We start from the raw sequence: 17096 nt of genomic DNA, 5'->3' as shown, positions 1-17096 counted from the left end.
AAGAATACTTATGTCTACCTTAGTCATGGAGCAGAGCATCCGTATAAAACAGATACTATATCGCATCAAGCAACCAAGCAAGGCGTAGAGATCATTGGCAAGATGAAGGATGTTTGGATGATAATAGTGCATCCAGATTATTCCACTTGATCATGTCTTGCCTTGTTTGACACAGACACGGCACCACCGGTATAGAACAATAAGGTAGATGGTAAGTCATGGACAAGTCGCTGCCCTCACCATCCGGCAGGACATCACAATTGGAAGTCCGACCATGATTAATCGGGCGGGGGTTGAGTGTATCGAGGACATTATCGGGCCGGAAGTGCCAAGCACGGGTCGGACATTTTGGGGGAAAGAACGCAAAAGCGGCGAGGCAGGCGGCAGGCAGGCGGCAGGCAAAGGGCTTTTGGAGAAACTGCAAAGAGAGAGGTCGAGGCGGACCTTCGGCTTCCGCTGCACTTTATTGCACTTTCTCTCTGTTGAGCTGATCCAGTCTAACTTTAGTTGTGAGGTTCGCCAGCTTTGTCGTGCTACAGCTTTGCTTACCATCTCAACCACCCTTTCCCTCCTCCTCCGTCCCTCCCTCTCTCCACACACAAGCACCTCTTGTCGCATCTACAATGGTGGCCTCCAGACTTGTCCGACCGGCCTCGCGCCTTCTCTCTGCTCCCCGCGCCTCTTCCGTTATCCGCCCATCTTTCCAGAGAGCATCGGCATGGAGGAACTACGCCGCCCAGAGCGGAGTCAAGGAGATGACCGTCAGAGACGCCCTGAACCAGGCCATGGCTGAAGAGATGGAGCAGAACGACAAGGTCTTCATCTTGGGTGAGGAGGTCGCCCAGTACAACGGAGCGTGAGTCCTCGCCGCCCGCCTTTTTCTTGTTTCGCCAGACATTCGCATGAGAGCTCCGTACATTAGCCTTGTCTCGTCGCTGCACTGCACTGCATGCATTGGCCTTGTCTTGTTTACAGAGGCAATGTACACCGATGCCGCGCCCCTGCGGAGATGCCCATCTGGGCGAAAGAGCTGTGCTGCAACTACGCCGAGCGACGTCACTGACCACTCCCAACACAGATACAAGGTCACCAAGGGACTTCTCGACCGCTTCGGCGAGAAGAGAGTTATTGACTCTCCCATCACCGAGTCCGGTTTCGCCGGTCTCATGGTCGGTGCTGCCCTCGCTGGACTCCACCCTGTGGTAAGCATCACCGAGCCTCTTCAGCCCACATGCGAGAGCGCGCTCTGCCGAGAAAAGCAAAAGAAACACAGATCTGACAAGTCGTGACAGTGCGAGTTCATGACCTTCAACTTCGCCATGCAAGCCATTGATCAGATCATCAATTCGGCCGCAAAGACCCACTACATGTCCGGTGGTACCCAGCCCTGCAACATCACCTTCCGCGGTCCCAACGGTTTCGCCGCTGGTGTCGGTGCCCAGCACTCCCAGGACTACTCTGCCTGGTACGGCAGCATTCCCGGACTCAAGGTCGTCGCTCCTTACAGCGCCGAGGACGCCAAGGGTCTTCTCAAGGCCGCCATCAGAGACCCCAACCCCGTCTGTGTTCTCGAGAACGAGTATGTTTTGCAGAAAGACGAGCACGTCAAGAACCTATACTGATTACCATCAGGCTCCTCTACGGTCTCTCTTTCCCCATGAGCGAGGAGGCACAGAAGGATGACTTTGTCATTCCCGTACGTCACCACTCTTCCTTGCTTCCTTGTCACGAGCCATTACTAACAAATCCTGTGCACAGTTCGGCAAGGCCAAGATCGAGCGCCCTGGCAAGGACCTCACCATTGTCACCCTCTCCCGCTGCGTCGGTCAATCACTTACCGCCGCCGAGATGCTCAAGTCCAAGTACGGAGTCGAGGCCGAGGTCATCAACCTTCGTTCCATCAAGCCCCTGGATGTTGAGACCATCATCAAGTCGGTCAAGAAGACCGGCCACCTCATGTCCGTCGAGTCCGGATACCCCAGCTTCGGTGTCGGTGCCGAGATCATCGCCCTCACCTCCGAGTACGCCTTCGACTACCTCCAAGCTCCCCCTGTCCGAGTCACCGGTGCTGAGGTGCCCACTCCTTACGCCGCCAAGCTTGAGGAGATGAGTTTCCCCACCGAGCCGCTCATTGCCGACTATGCTGCCAAGCTCCTGCGACTTTAAGCATTTGTATGTCTAGGTAAAGAGGCAAAGAGAGATGGATGAAGCTGTGTAGGAGAGTGGAGATACGAGGCGTCGAACTTTTTGCGCGGAATGGAAAGGGGCGTCATTTGTACCGATATCAAACTTCTTTTGAGCATTTCCCTGTGGTCCACGTTGGGCCAGGCTCCCGAGAGGTGACTTCGTAAACAGTGCGCAAAGCATAGCGTGGTTCTTGGGCATTTTCTTCTCTTCTCACTTTCCAGCACTGTTTGCAGGAGAGTTCCGTGTTGTGTTTTATTTTGTCATGTTCTGACTGTTGCGACTTGGACCACGCGCCACCCCTTGTATTGCTAAAGTGTGGCTGTTTGCCTGCACGAAAACAAAAGGCACGCGTAGATCTCCGTCTCATTAGCGGTGATCTTTCGATGTCGACGTCCACATGAAATATCGTCCGCTCTTAGTTCCTCAGATCCAACTACGCCCATGTCCGAGGCAGTCACATATTCCATGCGTCAATCCTCTATCAAGCAGTACGAACCGGCGGAGAACGTTGGACGCATCGTGCTCATCCTCAACTACGATCCGGCTGGTAGGGATTCTTATTCACTGCTGCTCAAGTCCGACAGATGCAAAGGCCTAGAACTCACGCTTCAGGTTCGCCATCAACATCGGGACATCCTCTCTGACGGACAAAAGAGCCATGCCATGCATGCCCTACGATCGTTCCGTCACATGTTTTCAAGCCACGGTCCATGTTTCAAGTGAAAACGTGCAATAGGGTCGTCACAAACCCACGTATCGTATTGGTCGGTGCCACGAAGTGTAGCTACTTACACATACAAGAACCGATCATGTCCGCGTTGTCGCGTGTCACATCCCTGCTCCCTCGTTTTGTGGTGCATTTGTCTTAATGAGTCTCAGTACGTATCTCTCCGACATCAGGCGTTCCTATGACTGGTGAACAGTGGCTACCAATCGAAGATCATCTTCCCTACGAATGCTACGAAGTTGCTGACATCTCCTGATGGCTTCGCTTATGCTTGTCTCTACGTACGTCACGCCATTGGAGGAATGTGAAGAAAGTCAAGTCTGATGCCCCGTGTCTTCAGACGGCAGATCACAGGGTTGCTGCTGCGATGATCATGCATTGTAGCTCATCATGCAGCCATGGGCAGGTCCTTGCACCTCTGTTGCTTACTATGTCAGAGTGGTTTCGTGTCTTTGTGCTGACAGAAAAGGTCTCCACATATCGAGATGCCTATTTGCAAAGCTATTCGTAGCTCCAAAGCCCGTCTGTTTTGGGAAGCCGATGGACTCCCATTGTCAACACCGGTTTCAGATCTCTTACCATCCTGGTCACGCATCACCTTGCCATCAACAAAGATATGTCCGAAGCAACTATTACAGGGTTCGTCGGAACACCGTCACGCCTTCTCGAGCACCTCGCCGAAGATTACCGCGCATTATGGCTCAGTACATTGTCAAGGGTTTGGACATTTAGCAAAGTAGATCTTGAAAAGTATGCTCAAAACCTATCCCTGGACAGAGGTTCCTTGACGAAGCATATGCGCACGGCACAAGAAAGCATATGCTCGTGCCTTTCTTGTGCCTCACCTGATCTACTACGGCTCAAGCAACGAGAATCGGGAAGTGGGCGTAACATCGTCGCTGGATGCTGCTTGGCTTGTCTCCAGTCTCCAGTTGCCACATATTCCAATTTTGACACAGCTATGTGCGCCGCTTGAAAAGATAAAGAAGATGCATGTTTTTGGGTAATCTTGAGGGGAACGCTTGTCCGTTGCATGCGCCTCCAGTCTCAGACGACTTGGTTGAGATTTCGGGATGGGTATCCAGCCATGAAGATTGTGACCAGGGGTGACTTCTCGCGTGAAGAGTGAGACTTTCAGTGATGGATCTGCTGGAACGTGGTAAGTCAAGAACAGCATGATATATATCCCTTCGTTTCACTCAGATTGTGTTGGACTTCCATGATCACAAAATCTTTTCCATTTTCCTCTATATCGCCTACATTCTGCATCTTCAATAATATCGGGATGTCTGTGAAGCGACAACCGATAGGATCTCCTCTTCCACTATCTCATCACATCATTGATGCTGGGATGCGACAGAGTCAATCATCAGGCGAGTCTTCAGGCGCCGAACACCCCCAAGAGTCCTGGAAGCCTAGAACAACAGAGCACCATCCCACCAAGGGATCATATATCTTTGAGTCCCAAGGACATCTCTGTAGCTGGCTATCGCTCTCTTCAACTCATGACTACCTCGACGTCGAAGACGTGTCTCTTCGCCTCACCGACGTGTACATGACAGAACTCATCTACACTTCATCCATGAACCCGAGTTCTGGTACTCTTGCCCCTTCTGCTGAACATCGACCAGACCAGTCATCACAAGGGCAAGATAGTGAGACCACACCGCGTCTCTGGGCACTCTACGCAGATGACCTCTCTAGTCTCCGCGACGCGCTTCTTAGACTTCCAAATCTTCGGCGTCTTCATCTCCTTGAGCCTCTGGATGTATACATGCACTCTTTCCTGTTCCAAGACCTGTGTCATCGTTTTTTGAGACTTCTGCAATATTGTGTACCCGAAAATTGCAAGGTTTACGTCTCTGGTGCTTTTTGGACGGCAGAAGCACGAGATGTGATCAGGAGAGATGATGACGACGAATATGTCATTGTGGCAACCGCCTCGAGTGCCGAAGATGAAAGTGAAGGGGACCTACAGAGCAAGGGAGGTCATTGCGATGATGATGATGCTGGGACGAGTGGCAAGAGGGGAGCTCGATCTGATAGCCTTGAGCCGGATAGTCCTTTTTGAAACATCATTTCATTTTGATCCTTGGACGTCATGGGAATACGGACTTTATCTTCGAGATCTTTACTGTGCTGGGAACGAGGAAATGAAGACTTGGATGCCCTTTTCTCTCTTCTAGGCTTGTTCTACTTCTTGAAGTCGTGGTTGTGTATTCTTAGATGAAGAGAAAAAGAACATGCGGCATTGCTTTCTTTTCATACTCCGTTCTTGCGTTTTCTAGCTTTCAGATTGCACGTATATAGTACTTGTGCGCATATTCCCTTTATCATCATAAGCAGCCATGTCCAAAACTATACTCAAACCCCAAGCAACCGTGCATCACACAAGCACCACACACACCGCGCATACCCAAGTACACACAGCCAAAAGAATCCCACATCATCAAAAAACCTCCCCCCTCTCCCTCGCAACTTCATCACAAAACCGCGCCATCTCGGTATCCTTGGACGAGAGCCCGAGCGGTCGATGCGTGGTCCACTTGATGGTGGTTTTGTTGTACACATTGCTCCATTCGGGGTGGTGGCGCGTCTTTTTGCATTGCGTTGCTATTTGGGTCATGAAGTCCTTTTTCCGGCATGTTAGTGTCCTCGCGGTTTGTGGAAGAGTGGTTGGGGGAGTGATAAGTAGCTGCATATATGGTACTTGACCATTGAGTCCCGCTCCGTGCTTTGACAGATGAGGTAGATAGACCAGACACAATACCCTCGCGAGCCAGCGACGAACATCGTCTCGAATGGCACGACAACGTCCAAAGACAAGAAACACAAAAGGAAAACTAGCACCCCTGACAGAAACAACAAGAGGCAGGATAAGAGAAAAGGAAAGGAAAGGAAGGACAGAACATACCCAAGTCGCCCCAAAAGTCCGGAACCGAAACGTCCTCTGCAGACCTCTTCCCTCATCCACTAGTTCCCAACTAGCTGCCCCAGCCTCTCCTCCTTCTCCTCCCTCTGCTGCTGCTGCTGCTGCTGCTGCCTTTTCTCCATCTACTGCTGCATCACTCTGCTTCTTTGGAATCAGCTGCGCCACGGCGTTTTCGAGGTGCACTCTGTTTTCGCCTTCCGAGGGCTGGATTTCGAGGGGTTGAGAGGTCGCTGCTGCTGTTGATGTTGACATTGTTCGGAGGTATAGCTTTCGGGGAGCAGTTGAGATGCTAGGTCTAGCTCTGGAGAGACGGAATGATGCAGCTGTAGCGGCACGGGTATTGGTAGATGGTAGAGATGGAGATAATAGATTGATTGTTCTGGGTCCAAGACTGGGGAGGCGCATACTTGACTCCTTTTTTTCCCTTCACCTTTGGTGAACTCGCGCGGCTTGGTTGGGGAAAGACTACACGAGACGCAGGGTATTGCTCATGTATGTTTCGGATGATTCATATATCGACGTGCTGCATATAGTGCATTATTCTCAAATGAGCTGGGACAGTCTGTCTAATGGTGGGGTGGGGTGCGGGGGTGGTTGTTGTATGTAATTGAGGGATAACTTTCCATCATTATTGCTATCGTTAGGTATGGATTACAGACTGCAACTGCATGCATGTATCGCGGACACTATTCATGTGAATGCATGTCTACTAGTAAATAATGATATCACATCCGTCGTGTCTATACAAACAAACTCTTCGCGAGCTGGTGCCGCACGTTCATGCGTATACAAAATCCACACAATGTAATCCGTGCATGTATCATCGTCAATCATGGACAATTTATTATACCAACCCATAAGGTCGTGTCTACGGGAATAGTACCATCATTCATTATTCGTCCATGCTTCGTTTATCCGTGAGTGATATTACGGACAGTGCCATCATCGCCAACGTGGATGTTGAGTCTATATGCTCGTCAGTCACCCATCTACTCATCCAAAGACCAATAAACATAGCAAAGCAAAACATAATAGAAAGAGAGAAACATACCTATCAGGCTTATGATCCATGCTCATCATGTCTCCCTCCTTGACGATACGGTGTTGCTCGGGGAGATCCTTCTTTGCGAAAGTCTGCTGGGGATATCAATCATTACCGTTTCCAGAACAAGAAGTGAAAGACAAGAAACACATACGACTTGGTCGCTCGAGTCACCAATCTTCTTTCCCATGAGCTCGTTCATCCACTTGTTCGTCTTGCCGCCGTCGTTGGACTGGAGACCGGGGACTACGAGAGGCATGGTTTCGTTTTTGCTGTTCGGTGCTTGCTTTTTTGTTGTCAGAGTGGAAGGCTTTGCTACTTAGAGTGAAGGTAACAGTACAAAATGTATGGTGTTTTTTATACTTGGAAGGAAGAACCGTTTGAGAAATCGCGAGTAGGTAATCTAGGTGTAGGCAGACGGATTATTTACCTTCGACCTTGATAAGGTGGTCGGTACAGTAGCCACGCGACCTGTGACGTCACAGAGGTGCCCGCCACAATCTGTCGTTCTTACTCGATGTTACCTTACCTTGCCATCACTATTCCACAAAGGTCCACAGGTATTAGACTGTGGTTCGATGGACGAGTAAGGTGAGACAAGCGGGGGTAAAGAGCGCGAATGGCAATTGCGACTTTCAACCTCTCGACAGAGTAGGTAGACGCCATTCGCTCAAGAGCTCCGTCAATCATAGTGGGTGGGGGAGAAAGTTTTTAACACATTACTTTGGGTCGTTTCTATCCTTATTGTGGAGGAGCCACCCCAGGTTGCCTACACTGCCCAAGAGATCCTCATAAGAAAGCTCAAGACGAAGATATAGCTGGATAGGTTCGTGGCATTGACTCGAGCACGGATAGAAGAGTAATACTAAGACACGATTGTTTATACCACCATCTGCTCAAAAGGACAGCCAAGTGACAAAGATATATGCTTATCCTACTTTGCAGACGTGATGGGTCGTTTTGCTTACTACTGTACATGAGTTGAGAGAGAAAAGGAAACCGGTTCGAAGCCACCGGATGAACCCAAAGGCTCTTGCCCGCCACAGAAACGCTTTTTTTTTGCCCCGATATGCAGAAGATTGATAGCCCCTAAGAACAGCTTTTTTAGCCTTCCGATCTACCCGCTCAAAAGCGACAATAAGAACGATAACGTTTGATGGAAATATACAATGAGATGACCCTCGGAAATAAAGTCATGGACGAATGCCATCGTTCAAAGAAACAAGAGTTGCGAGAGTGCTGCCAGCTACAACGACCTTAATCTGAGACCGTGATCGAAGGTTGCCATCGCGGACATGGTCCGAAGCGGTCCAGTAGCTGAGCTGACTGTAATGCAACAGGAAGGGAGATGGGAGTGAAGGACCACCCCCAAACGAACCAATGCGAAGATGCCTGCTCAAATGTAATCTCTTCCGCTCTTCTGGAGTTCGATGAGTCTCCAACCTCTGGTTTCGGGGTTGCTGACATCCTCGGGTAGTCGAGTGACTCCAATAGCATATGTGACTTGTTGAACCTTGTCTTCCATGCCAGAGGCCAATTCACCAGTCTTCTTGTTCCTGTAGACGTGGACCTCCTGAGTGCGGCACATGATGACAAAGACGGGAATGTCGCCAGGTTCGAGCAGACGAGCGTTGAGGATATCGACGTTTCGAATATCGAGGATGCGGCCATCAGACTTGAGACCGTGCTGTGTGTATTGTTGCATGAGAGCAGCGTAGACCTGGTATTGTGCTGCGCTGAGCCATAGCTTCAGGGTTTCGACATCACCCTTGACGTAGGCATCTAGCACCTCAGGCAAGATGTACTCACGCATCTCCTGGAGGAAAGGCTCGACCTGGAAAGCGGGATCCATCTCGCGGAACTTCTTGATGACCATGGCAGTCTCGTTCTCGGCAAAGAAGCCGGCGATTTTGTCGGAGATGCTGCGAGCGGTGCTGACAAGAGGATTCTCGGACTCGGCGTATGCGCTCTTGATGGAAAAGAGACGTTGCATGGTCTTGCTGCTATCGCGGAAGTCGCGCCATGACTCTTTCCACTTGGCATCCTTGTGGAGAGTGATGTTCACACCAGCCCTGGTGGGGAAAAGGGTCAATTTCAAGGATTCGAAGATGTGAAAAGGGAAAATACGAACTCTGGATCTTCGACCATTGGCTCGGACGGACGTCTTCCACCGTTCCTGGCCGCCTCCTCTGCTTCCTTGGCTTCTCTCCTCTTGCGTCGCTCCTCCTTCTCAACCCATCCTCCGTAGCGGCTCGAGCTTCCGTCGTCAATGACTTCCTTGACATTCTTGTATGCCTCGGTCTGACGCACGGGTCTAGTGGCCTTCTCCAGGCCAGAACCCACGACAGTGGCACTCTTGCGCAGACCCTTGACGACGCTGGTGTCCCAGGTCCAGGCAGCGCCTGATCCAATGGCACCGGCAGTGGACTTGAGAGCGGCGGTGGTGGTAGAGGTTGCGGCGTCCGTGGCCTTGGAGTAGGCGGACTTGGCCTTTTGCACATTGGGGTTCTGCTGGAAATCGTGAAGACTGCCTTGGAGTTGTTGTTGGCTCTCGTTCCACTCCTTGGAGGCCTTGAATTCCGTCTGCAGAGTCTCGGTGAAGACCTGCCAAGGAGTCTTGTTACCGTGCTTTGGTGGTGGAGGCGCTGCCTTCTTTTCTTTTGTCTGGTCCTCGGTTTTGTCTCCTGTGCTCTCCTCAGGTTCTGGCTCTGCCTTCTTCTGACCAAAGCCGTCCTCTTCTCTTGCTCGACGGTAGGCCTCCTCTGCAGCATCAAATTCCTTCTCCTCAGACTTGGGCGCGGCTTTGGCAGACTCGTCCTTGGCCTCAGGCTCAGACTTGGGCGCGGCTTTGGCTTCTTTCGGGGCAGCGGCGGCCTGGCCGGCTCTTTGGCGCTGTCGCTCCTTCTGCATTTCTTTGAAAGAGACATTTCTTGTCTGGATCGACGTGGACATGGTCGAAGGCAAAAATCGGGAGCGAAGCGCCGAAGGGCCCAAAGGTGTCAGAGAAGAGCTGTATTGGCGCGCCGCAGAGGCGGATGAGTTGTGGTAGTGTTGGGCATTATTTAGTAGAGCAGGAGAAGATATCCGGCGATATGCCACCGTTCGGCCATTTGTAGATAATAAGTTGGAGGAAGGAACGACCTTGGAGGCCACCCCCAGCGTGAGCGCTTTCCTGCCCAGAGCACTCATGGCAGTCCTCTGTAAAGTATGATTGGATATTCCGCGCGAGAGCGAGCGGCGAAAGTGTCGTGGAAAATAGGTGAATTAATGAAGATGAACGGGATGACTTGTGGCAAGCTTCGAAGCCGACAGAATTATATTGTAATACAGTGACCGACCGGGGATGGAGGTAGCCGCGTGCCGCAACTCAGAATAAGGTACAGAGCAGTGAAGACTACAATATGGATAAGATACCTAGGCAGTCTTTTGCTCCACCCTGTTTCAGTTTCAACAAGATAGACGTCCGGACAAGTACAGAGTCTTTCAGCAATTACTATATGAACAAGACAATCGCAGATGGATTACCAAAAGAAAGCGCCGCAAATCGGGTCGAGTATGTCAAGGGTCCACTCGTCTTTCTGTTTCTTTCGAGCCTTCTTTCCTTCCAGGATGACCATACAAGTATATTATGCTTGGCGCGTGCATAATCCTGTGCACAACTTCTTGTGTGCACAAAGCCTTTCTGTGCTTCGACATGTTAACTTTCTGCTTTCGCCAACTCTACAGCAACATCGATTCACTCACACACACCCCGCCACCCGCCTCTCGATCGACGCCGCCATGAATGCGCTCACATCCTTCGTCTGCCGTTCGTGCAGACGGACGCTCGGCTCAAAAACATCACAATTGCCCACCACGACCGCCGCCGCAGTCCGCTCGATATCTTCCTCGTCGACCAACCAGGCAGCAGGCGACGATGCCGCAATGCGTTATCTGAGGAACACACCGTCGTCGTCATCGTCAGCGTCCAGTTCTTCGCCTTCAACAACTTCGGCCTCGACATCATCATCATCATCATCATCATCATCATCATCGTCGTCGCCAATGAGCTCCCTCGATATCTCATCGCTCATAAACCCCGGGCGCACCACCTCCTCCTCTGGCCCTCCCCCGATCTACCCTGCCAGCCCTCTACAACGCTCCGCACACGTCCAGCCCCATCGCATACACGTCTACGCCACCAAGCACAACACGCACATCACGCTGACGCAGCCGCCGAAGAAGAGCATGACGGACGCCTCGAAGACCATCGACGTGCTCATGTCCATGTCCGCGGGCAACCTGGGCTTCAAGAAAGCCGGCAGAGGCAGCTACGACGCCGCGTACCAGCTCGCTGCGTTCATGCTCAAGCAGATCCAGGAGAGGGGTCTGTTGCGTGATTTGAACAACATTGAGGTCGTCCTGAGGGGGTTCGGCGCCGGCAGAGATGCCGTGTCAAAGGCTATCTTGGGCCAGGAGGGGAGGCTGATCAGGAACAAGATTGTCTCCATCAAGGATGCGACCAGACTCAAGTTTGGTGGCAACAGGAGTCCCAAGCCCAGAAGACTGGGTTGAATGTGGAGGGCTGGTTGTTCGCTTGTTCTTTCATACTGTCTATCCACCTCGTCGATTTCTAGTCGCGGGGCTTTGTGGCTGGCACTGAACGCTGTTGTCAAGTCTCCACATGTACAAATATAACATTTCACAGACGTGCAAGTATTTTCACGCACTCGAGCTGTATCCAGTATGATTAGAGAGAAGAAAAAAAGGCTGCTATCATTGCATTCTGTTCATTGCACGTGAAGATTACTCCTTTCCGTGTTCAAAAGCCCCTGGTTATATCATAATGCGCTCCTTTCTATTGTCCTCCACGTCCCATGCCGCCCATGAAGTTTCTTGCCCTGATCAAGTCATTAGTTTCTGTTAAAGTTTTTTGAAGGCTTCTTAGGTGAAGAGAGGAAGGACACTCACATGTTGGCGATATTGGGGTCATTCAGGAGAGCCGACAGATCAGGACCTCCGGCACCGCCCTCACCACCGCTACCAGCGCCAGCACCAGCACCGGCACCGGCACCGGCACCGGCACCACCGCCGAAGCTGTTGGCCATCTCTCGCAGACGCGGGTTGTTCATGATGTTGTTCATCATGTCCGGGTTGCTCATCAAGCTCTGTGCCATCTGTCTCATCATGGGGTTCTGCATCAGGGCACCGAGATCGGGCATGCCTCCAGCACCACCGCCGCCACCGCCGAGCATACCAGCTAGAGAAGAGAGGTCGGGCATACCGCCTGCGCCACCAGCGGGAGGCGAGGTAGAGCGGGCAGTCGAGCCCTGCAGATCAGAGAGCCCCTCCTCCTCGGAGACTCTTCTCTTAGCCGTCTCGTAACCTCTCTTCATGGCGTCGCTGCCGCCGTTGCCCTCTGCGTCGATGCCGGCCTTGTAGGCCTCCATGCTGCCCTTCGCATCGCCGAGGGCGAATCTCGCCAGTCCGAGTCTGCTCCAGGCCTTGGTGTACTTGGGGTCGGTCGCCGTGGCGAGCTCTGCGTCGTTCTTGGCGAACTCGTGCTGGCCGGCGCCAGAGTAGGCGGCCGCGCGGTTGGACAGGTAGATGGGGTTCAAGGGTGCGATCTCCAGTGCCTGGGTGTAGAAGTCGATGGCGGTGGTGTAGTCCTTCTTCTGCATGGCGGCGTTGCCCTGGCCCTTGAGCTTCTCGGACTCGTCGGTGGGACCGCCGGTCTTGGATGCCGAGTCGGAAGAAGCGCTGCCAGCGACGGGGCTGCTGGGGCGGCCTTCCTGAGCGCTGCTCGAGCCCTCGGTGCTTGCTGTGCTCTTTCCCTTGAGTTTCTCGTATACGCCGTAGATCTTGAGCAGGTTCTGGCCGCCCAGGGCGTCCTTCATGGCGGTCTCATCGGTGGGGTCGACGTGGAAGGCCTCGGCGATGCACGATGAGGCGATATCTATCGACTCTGCGTCCTCGGACTGAAGAGTGCCATCCTTGACTGATGCGTTCAGGAAGTCGATGATGGCTAGTGCCAGTCTTTTGCGCGAGTCAGACATGATGTGTTTTGTATGTGTGTTGGCCAACAAGATTATGATTGTGTATGGATCAAGAGTCAAGCGGATGGGAATTTATTGGTTCAGTATGCAATGATGGATACCTGGCTTTGTTTAAGTAGAGTAAACTAAATTACCCTACCTACAGCTACAGGCGTGAGGCTTCGGACTGACCTTGTCGCGCTCACAGCAAGGTACAGTACAGTAAGGTACTCTTAACCTTTGGTCTGGAACGTTCCGCCAAGAGGGGCGACTTTACTCTGTCATTAGACACCTCTGTTCCGTGTTCCACTCTGTCACTAATTCATACTGCCCACTGCCCACTGCCCACTGCCCACTGCCCACTGCTCACTGCCCGCTGTTTGCTGCCTGAGGCGTCACATCGTGTAGCGCGTAGAGAAGTGGTGTTTGCCCTGTGAGCAAAAGGGTGGGGCCCTGTCCGTCTACCGTCAGACAGCGCGGGGCTGTCGAACTACAGTAATGGCATTAGTCTGACTTGGATTCATAAGGTACACAATCATTCCTGCATACAGTATCCTTCGGACTCGGATTCGAAAGGTAATACTAAAGACGTGATGCCGCTACCCATCAACTTGAACGGCCATTCCGCGCATAAGCCAAAGGCCCCTTGCTACCCAAGGTACAAAACTCAGGGAGGCCAATGTAATTCCATCCCTACGCGGAAGTGCAGCTTAGAAACGAAGGCAGCTCGATATTGCCAAGGAAAGCATCTCGACGTTAGTGTGCCTTCGAGGAGATAGATTCTAGGCTTGAATATCATGCCATATTCCATGACTTTTCGAGAACACGAGGACAGCAAAGCTACGGTCCCGATTCTCCACATTCGATGATATGATCCTATTGCCACTGTCATCAAGGATAGCGAATTGCCTACATACAGTAGTGATCATATACAGTAATTGGACTCCTTACTTTAATGTACGCTTATTATATTGCTCGAGGCCAAGAAGACAATCCATATGCCGCAATCTCTAGCGCCTCTGAATCACGTATCGTACTATATGCAGAAGACCAACAACTACCTGGTCCACCGCCACCGCCCCTGAACGCCTCGAAAGTGCCGTGAAACAAAATGAGGTAAGTAACCGCTTCAGCCGATACCGAAGACACCAAAGAAGTCGCCACGCCCAGATTGAGATCTGATCTCGGATCGAAAAAGAGAGAAAATAAATTTAACGAACAATCCGCTTGTTGTATGGTCGAAAGTGCGCGGTTCCACCTTGCGACAACAAGACGTCAAGATGAGACGAGGACAGCGCACAAGTTTGTCTCTCTCCCAGACGACAAAGCTTTCGGCACAGTACGTGCGTTGGTAGGAGGAACATAAGAAATAGTGTTCAGGCCAAGGTCTGAGATGCGTGGACTTGAGACCGAAGACGACGAGGACTGCGTGGGATCCTCCTCCCAGACAATTGGGCCTTCGCCCAGCGAACGCTGTTCGTCTCACTCCCTGACTTACCGAGACAAATGTGAAACCCTTGACTACCAGTAGAATTCATAATCTGTACGAGGTATGGTGCACAGGTTAGGGTCGGTTGAGTCTATTAGTGTTTTGAGATGGGAGACCTCTTTGGCATCTCTCTCTCATCTAATGCAATAGAGTTGCTCATTTTTGGCTTTGATTAGCACAAGGATGCCTAGGTAGGACCGTGAAGAAGAGCATGAAGGAGGAAGGGGAGGTTGCCCGCAGGTCTATGACATGGCACTCTGGACGATCTGGGTATCACACACAAACACGATCGGTTGCACCCCTCGGGGTCCTATCCTCCAGCACGATCACTATGATGCAACACATAGACAGATCGATTGGAACGAACAAGCCCTTTTTATAACGTGATCTTAAGGGAGAGGAATTGGCTTTGTACCGTCACGCGAAGAAGAGACATTTAATCCTTCCTTCGCATCCGATTTCCCGCCACAATCGATAGTGATGGATACGATACGTGATACCAACCAGACTTACAGCACTATGCATCGACGATAGAAGACAAAGCATCACTCTGCTCCGTGATTCGGGGAGAAGGCCTGGAAGATGGACTGGCCGAGCTGGATGGGATGGTCGTAGTGCTTACTGTATGGTATATTTGATCTGCACAGTCCAATTTCCATAATTGTACGCGCACCCACCAATCATTCCACCCTTGCCTTTGCTTTGCCCTGTTGCCTCGGTCAAAAGTCCCAGAAAGAGAACAGTCCAGCTTCATATGAGCCATTTTCATCATGAGCGAAAAGAGTTTTGTGGCCCTCTTCCTTCGCCTCACTTGACCTGACCCCTGTCATAGAGGCAAGAAACGACGGGTAAAGTCAGAGCACGTAACGAAAACCGGGTTTTCCCTCAACGGAGAGCCTCGTCATCGTAATATCCTATCGTGTATCGCAATGACACCGTTGAGCAGCAAATCACCTCCCTTGCCTCTCACTTTCTCAAGCTGTTGGAGAGGACGAACGGCGGCTGCGGGCCAGCCAGAGCACAACCGCCAAAGCTTCTTCTTCCCCTCTCCCTTCTCGTGGGATCTACAATACAGTAGAGTGCAGTTCATGAGAAAATAAGTTCGCAACCCCATTTTATTGTGATCGGAATCGTCGCGTGGGGACTCGCAAGGGGGCCCAAGCACCACCGTTCGGGAAACGGAATGAGTAGACAACACCAAAAGAGGCCGCCCCTCCTTGGTGATCATAACAAGAACAGATGCGCGAAACAAGGAAAGAATATCATCACACACAACACACACCAAGCCGGAAACCAACCCCTCACTTTAATCGTCAGAAGTCGGGACCCGTTGTAGGGCTCGACTCACGAAACGGCGAAAGGGCAGGGGGCGGTAGTTAGTAGTAGGTTGTAGTAGTAGTAGTAGTAGTAGTAGTAGGAGGGGTGGTCGGGGCTCTCTACATGAACCGTTACGTCTACCTTTACGCTTATTGCGACGTTATAGACGCTGGAGAAAAGCAGATGGATAGCTAAGAAGTTGGAAAGGTAAACAAGAACGCGACATGGAAATAAACCGTTGGAAGATGTCATGCATGCATTACTTTTTTTGGTACCGAGAACCAAAGAAAGGTGGCCCTCTAGGTACTATTCTTGCTTCGGCACCGCGGGGAACTGCTTCTTTCTCTCTCCCTCTCTCTCCCTCTCTCGCGCGCTTCTGCTCTACTCTCTTTCGCCTCCCTTCTACGATTTCCCGTTTCGAGAAGTCGTGCTAAGCTTTCTTGTCCTTGGAGCGAGCCCTCGTAACCCGGACTCCGCTTGTGGTCTTTGCAACGGAACTTGGAAGCCTTATTGGGCGCATGGATCTTCATGTCGGGAAATTGTTATAATAACAAAGCAGATTGCCCGTCATTATTTAGTGGACCGTTTTTTATGATCCCTCGTTGCCGGTCTCCGTCATCATAGCCAGAGGCTCACCATGTTCATTGGAAACCCCTGAACAAATCTCTCTCTTTTGTGTAGAAGCAAGGATTGTGAAGACCCCAAAAAGTAGCATGACCCGCGTGTAGGGAAACCTGCCCGAACGGCCAGACAAGTGGCTGATCGGAGTCATATGACGAGGCCGAGTGCTTCAGATTGTGCATTACGATTTTAGAACATCTGCGTGGTCGTTTCACAGTTTGTGGAGTGACAGGCCCTCATTGGCCATCCAGCACGCCGCGAAATTACATCCGGGCCCGTGCCCCTAACGCGCCACGGGCTGTTTGTACACAACTCCCCTGATTGAGATTCACCGTCTGATATGGTCTCTCGTAAATTTCATATTATTCCAATCTCCCCGTGCTGTTTCGACTACTGTCTTTAGTCCCACTTTCTTTCCTCTTGTTACTCTTTTTCCCCGACGTGCTTTAAATCTCACTGTTACATTCATTATCCAGCATTCTGCCACGATATACTCGCTTGGCAACTTTCGCTCATTACCCTCACTTCACCTCTTACATTCCTTTGATCAAGTTCTACCCGTCAGCTGCAAGCAAGAAAACGACCACTCGTCCTTATCCAGCTGCCAGCCACGTATTATCGCCTTCCTAACCGTCTCGGCGATTCTGTTCGATTGGCGTCGGCTCTTTCTGCCCAGCAAATCACCGATACATTACCTCGACAACTGAGGAAACGGTCGATTGCATCCCTCTTAAGCTGACTCTTCGCTGTCGCGCCTGCGCGTCTTA

The 17096-nt window shown here is 51.5% G+C and overlaps 6 protein-coding genes across 6 annotated transcripts; 2 read left to right on the top strand and 4 right to left on the bottom strand.

Moving 5' to 3' along the window:
• Positions 1 to 623: 623 nt before the first annotated feature.
• Positions 624 to 2166, top strand: AAFC00_000651 (uncharacterized protein; the record flags this gene model as incomplete). The annotated part of the gene is made up of 5 exons (XM_069346518.1): positions 624 to 856; positions 1079 to 1202; positions 1293 to 1579; positions 1633 to 1696; positions 1759 to 2166. The coding sequence occupies 5 exons, from the start codon at positions 624 to 626 to the stop codon at positions 2164 to 2166; spliced, it is 1116 nt and encodes a 371-aa protein (XP_069200506.1).
• Positions 2167 to 5363: 3197 nt separating this feature from the next.
• On the bottom strand, positions 5364 to 6098 carry AAFC00_000650 (uncharacterized protein; the record flags this gene model as incomplete). The annotated part of the gene is made up of 2 exons (XM_069348562.1): positions 5364 to 5546; positions 5829 to 6098. The coding sequence occupies 2 exons, from the start codon at positions 6096 to 6098 to the stop codon at positions 5364 to 5366; spliced, it is 453 nt and encodes a 150-aa protein (XP_069200505.1).
• Positions 6099 to 6757: 659 nt separating this feature from the next.
• On the bottom strand, positions 6758 to 7147 carry AAFC00_000649 (uncharacterized protein; the record flags this gene model as incomplete). Its single annotated transcript, XM_069346506.1, has 3 exons — positions 6758 to 6812; positions 6898 to 6980; positions 7043 to 7147. 3 exons carry the CDS (start codon positions 7145 to 7147, stop codon positions 6758 to 6760), a joined length of 243 nt encoding a protein of 80 aa, XP_069200504.1.
• Positions 7148 to 8284: 1137 nt separating this feature from the next.
• AAFC00_000648 (uncharacterized protein) lies at positions 8285 to 10077 on the bottom strand (the record flags this gene model as incomplete). The annotated part of the gene is made up of 2 exons (XM_069346494.1): positions 8285 to 8960; positions 9020 to 10077. 2 exons carry the CDS (start codon positions 10075 to 10077, stop codon positions 8285 to 8287), a joined length of 1734 nt encoding a protein of 577 aa, XP_069200503.1.
• A 591-nt stretch (positions 10078 to 10668) lies between these two features.
• AAFC00_000647 (mitochondrial 37S ribosomal protein uS11m) lies at positions 10669 to 11442 on the top strand (the record flags this gene model as incomplete). Its single annotated transcript, XM_069346482.1, has 1 exon — positions 10669 to 11442. The coding sequence occupies one exon, from the start codon at positions 10669 to 10671 to the stop codon at positions 11440 to 11442; it is 774 nt and encodes a 257-aa protein (XP_069200502.1).
• Positions 11443 to 11725: 283 nt separating this feature from the next.
• AAFC00_000646 (uncharacterized protein) lies at positions 11726 to 12923 on the bottom strand (the record flags this gene model as incomplete). The annotated part of the gene is made up of 2 exons (XM_069346472.1): positions 11726 to 11768; positions 11839 to 12923. 2 exons carry the CDS (start codon positions 12921 to 12923, stop codon positions 11726 to 11728), a joined length of 1128 nt encoding a protein of 375 aa, XP_069200501.1.
• Between the last annotated feature and the right edge of the window lie 4173 nt (positions 12924 to 17096).

The sequence above is a fragment of the Neodothiora populina genome (assembly GCF_041146345.1).
Source record: "Neodothiora populina strain CPC 39397 chromosome Unknown canker_contig_11, whole genome shotgun sequence".
NCBI classification, from domain to species: domain Eukaryota; kingdom Fungi; phylum Ascomycota; class Dothideomycetes; order Dothideales; family Dothioraceae; genus Neodothiora; species Neodothiora populina.
Note: the sequence above shows the minus strand (reverse complement) of the source record. Positions and strands in the feature narration are given on the sequence as shown.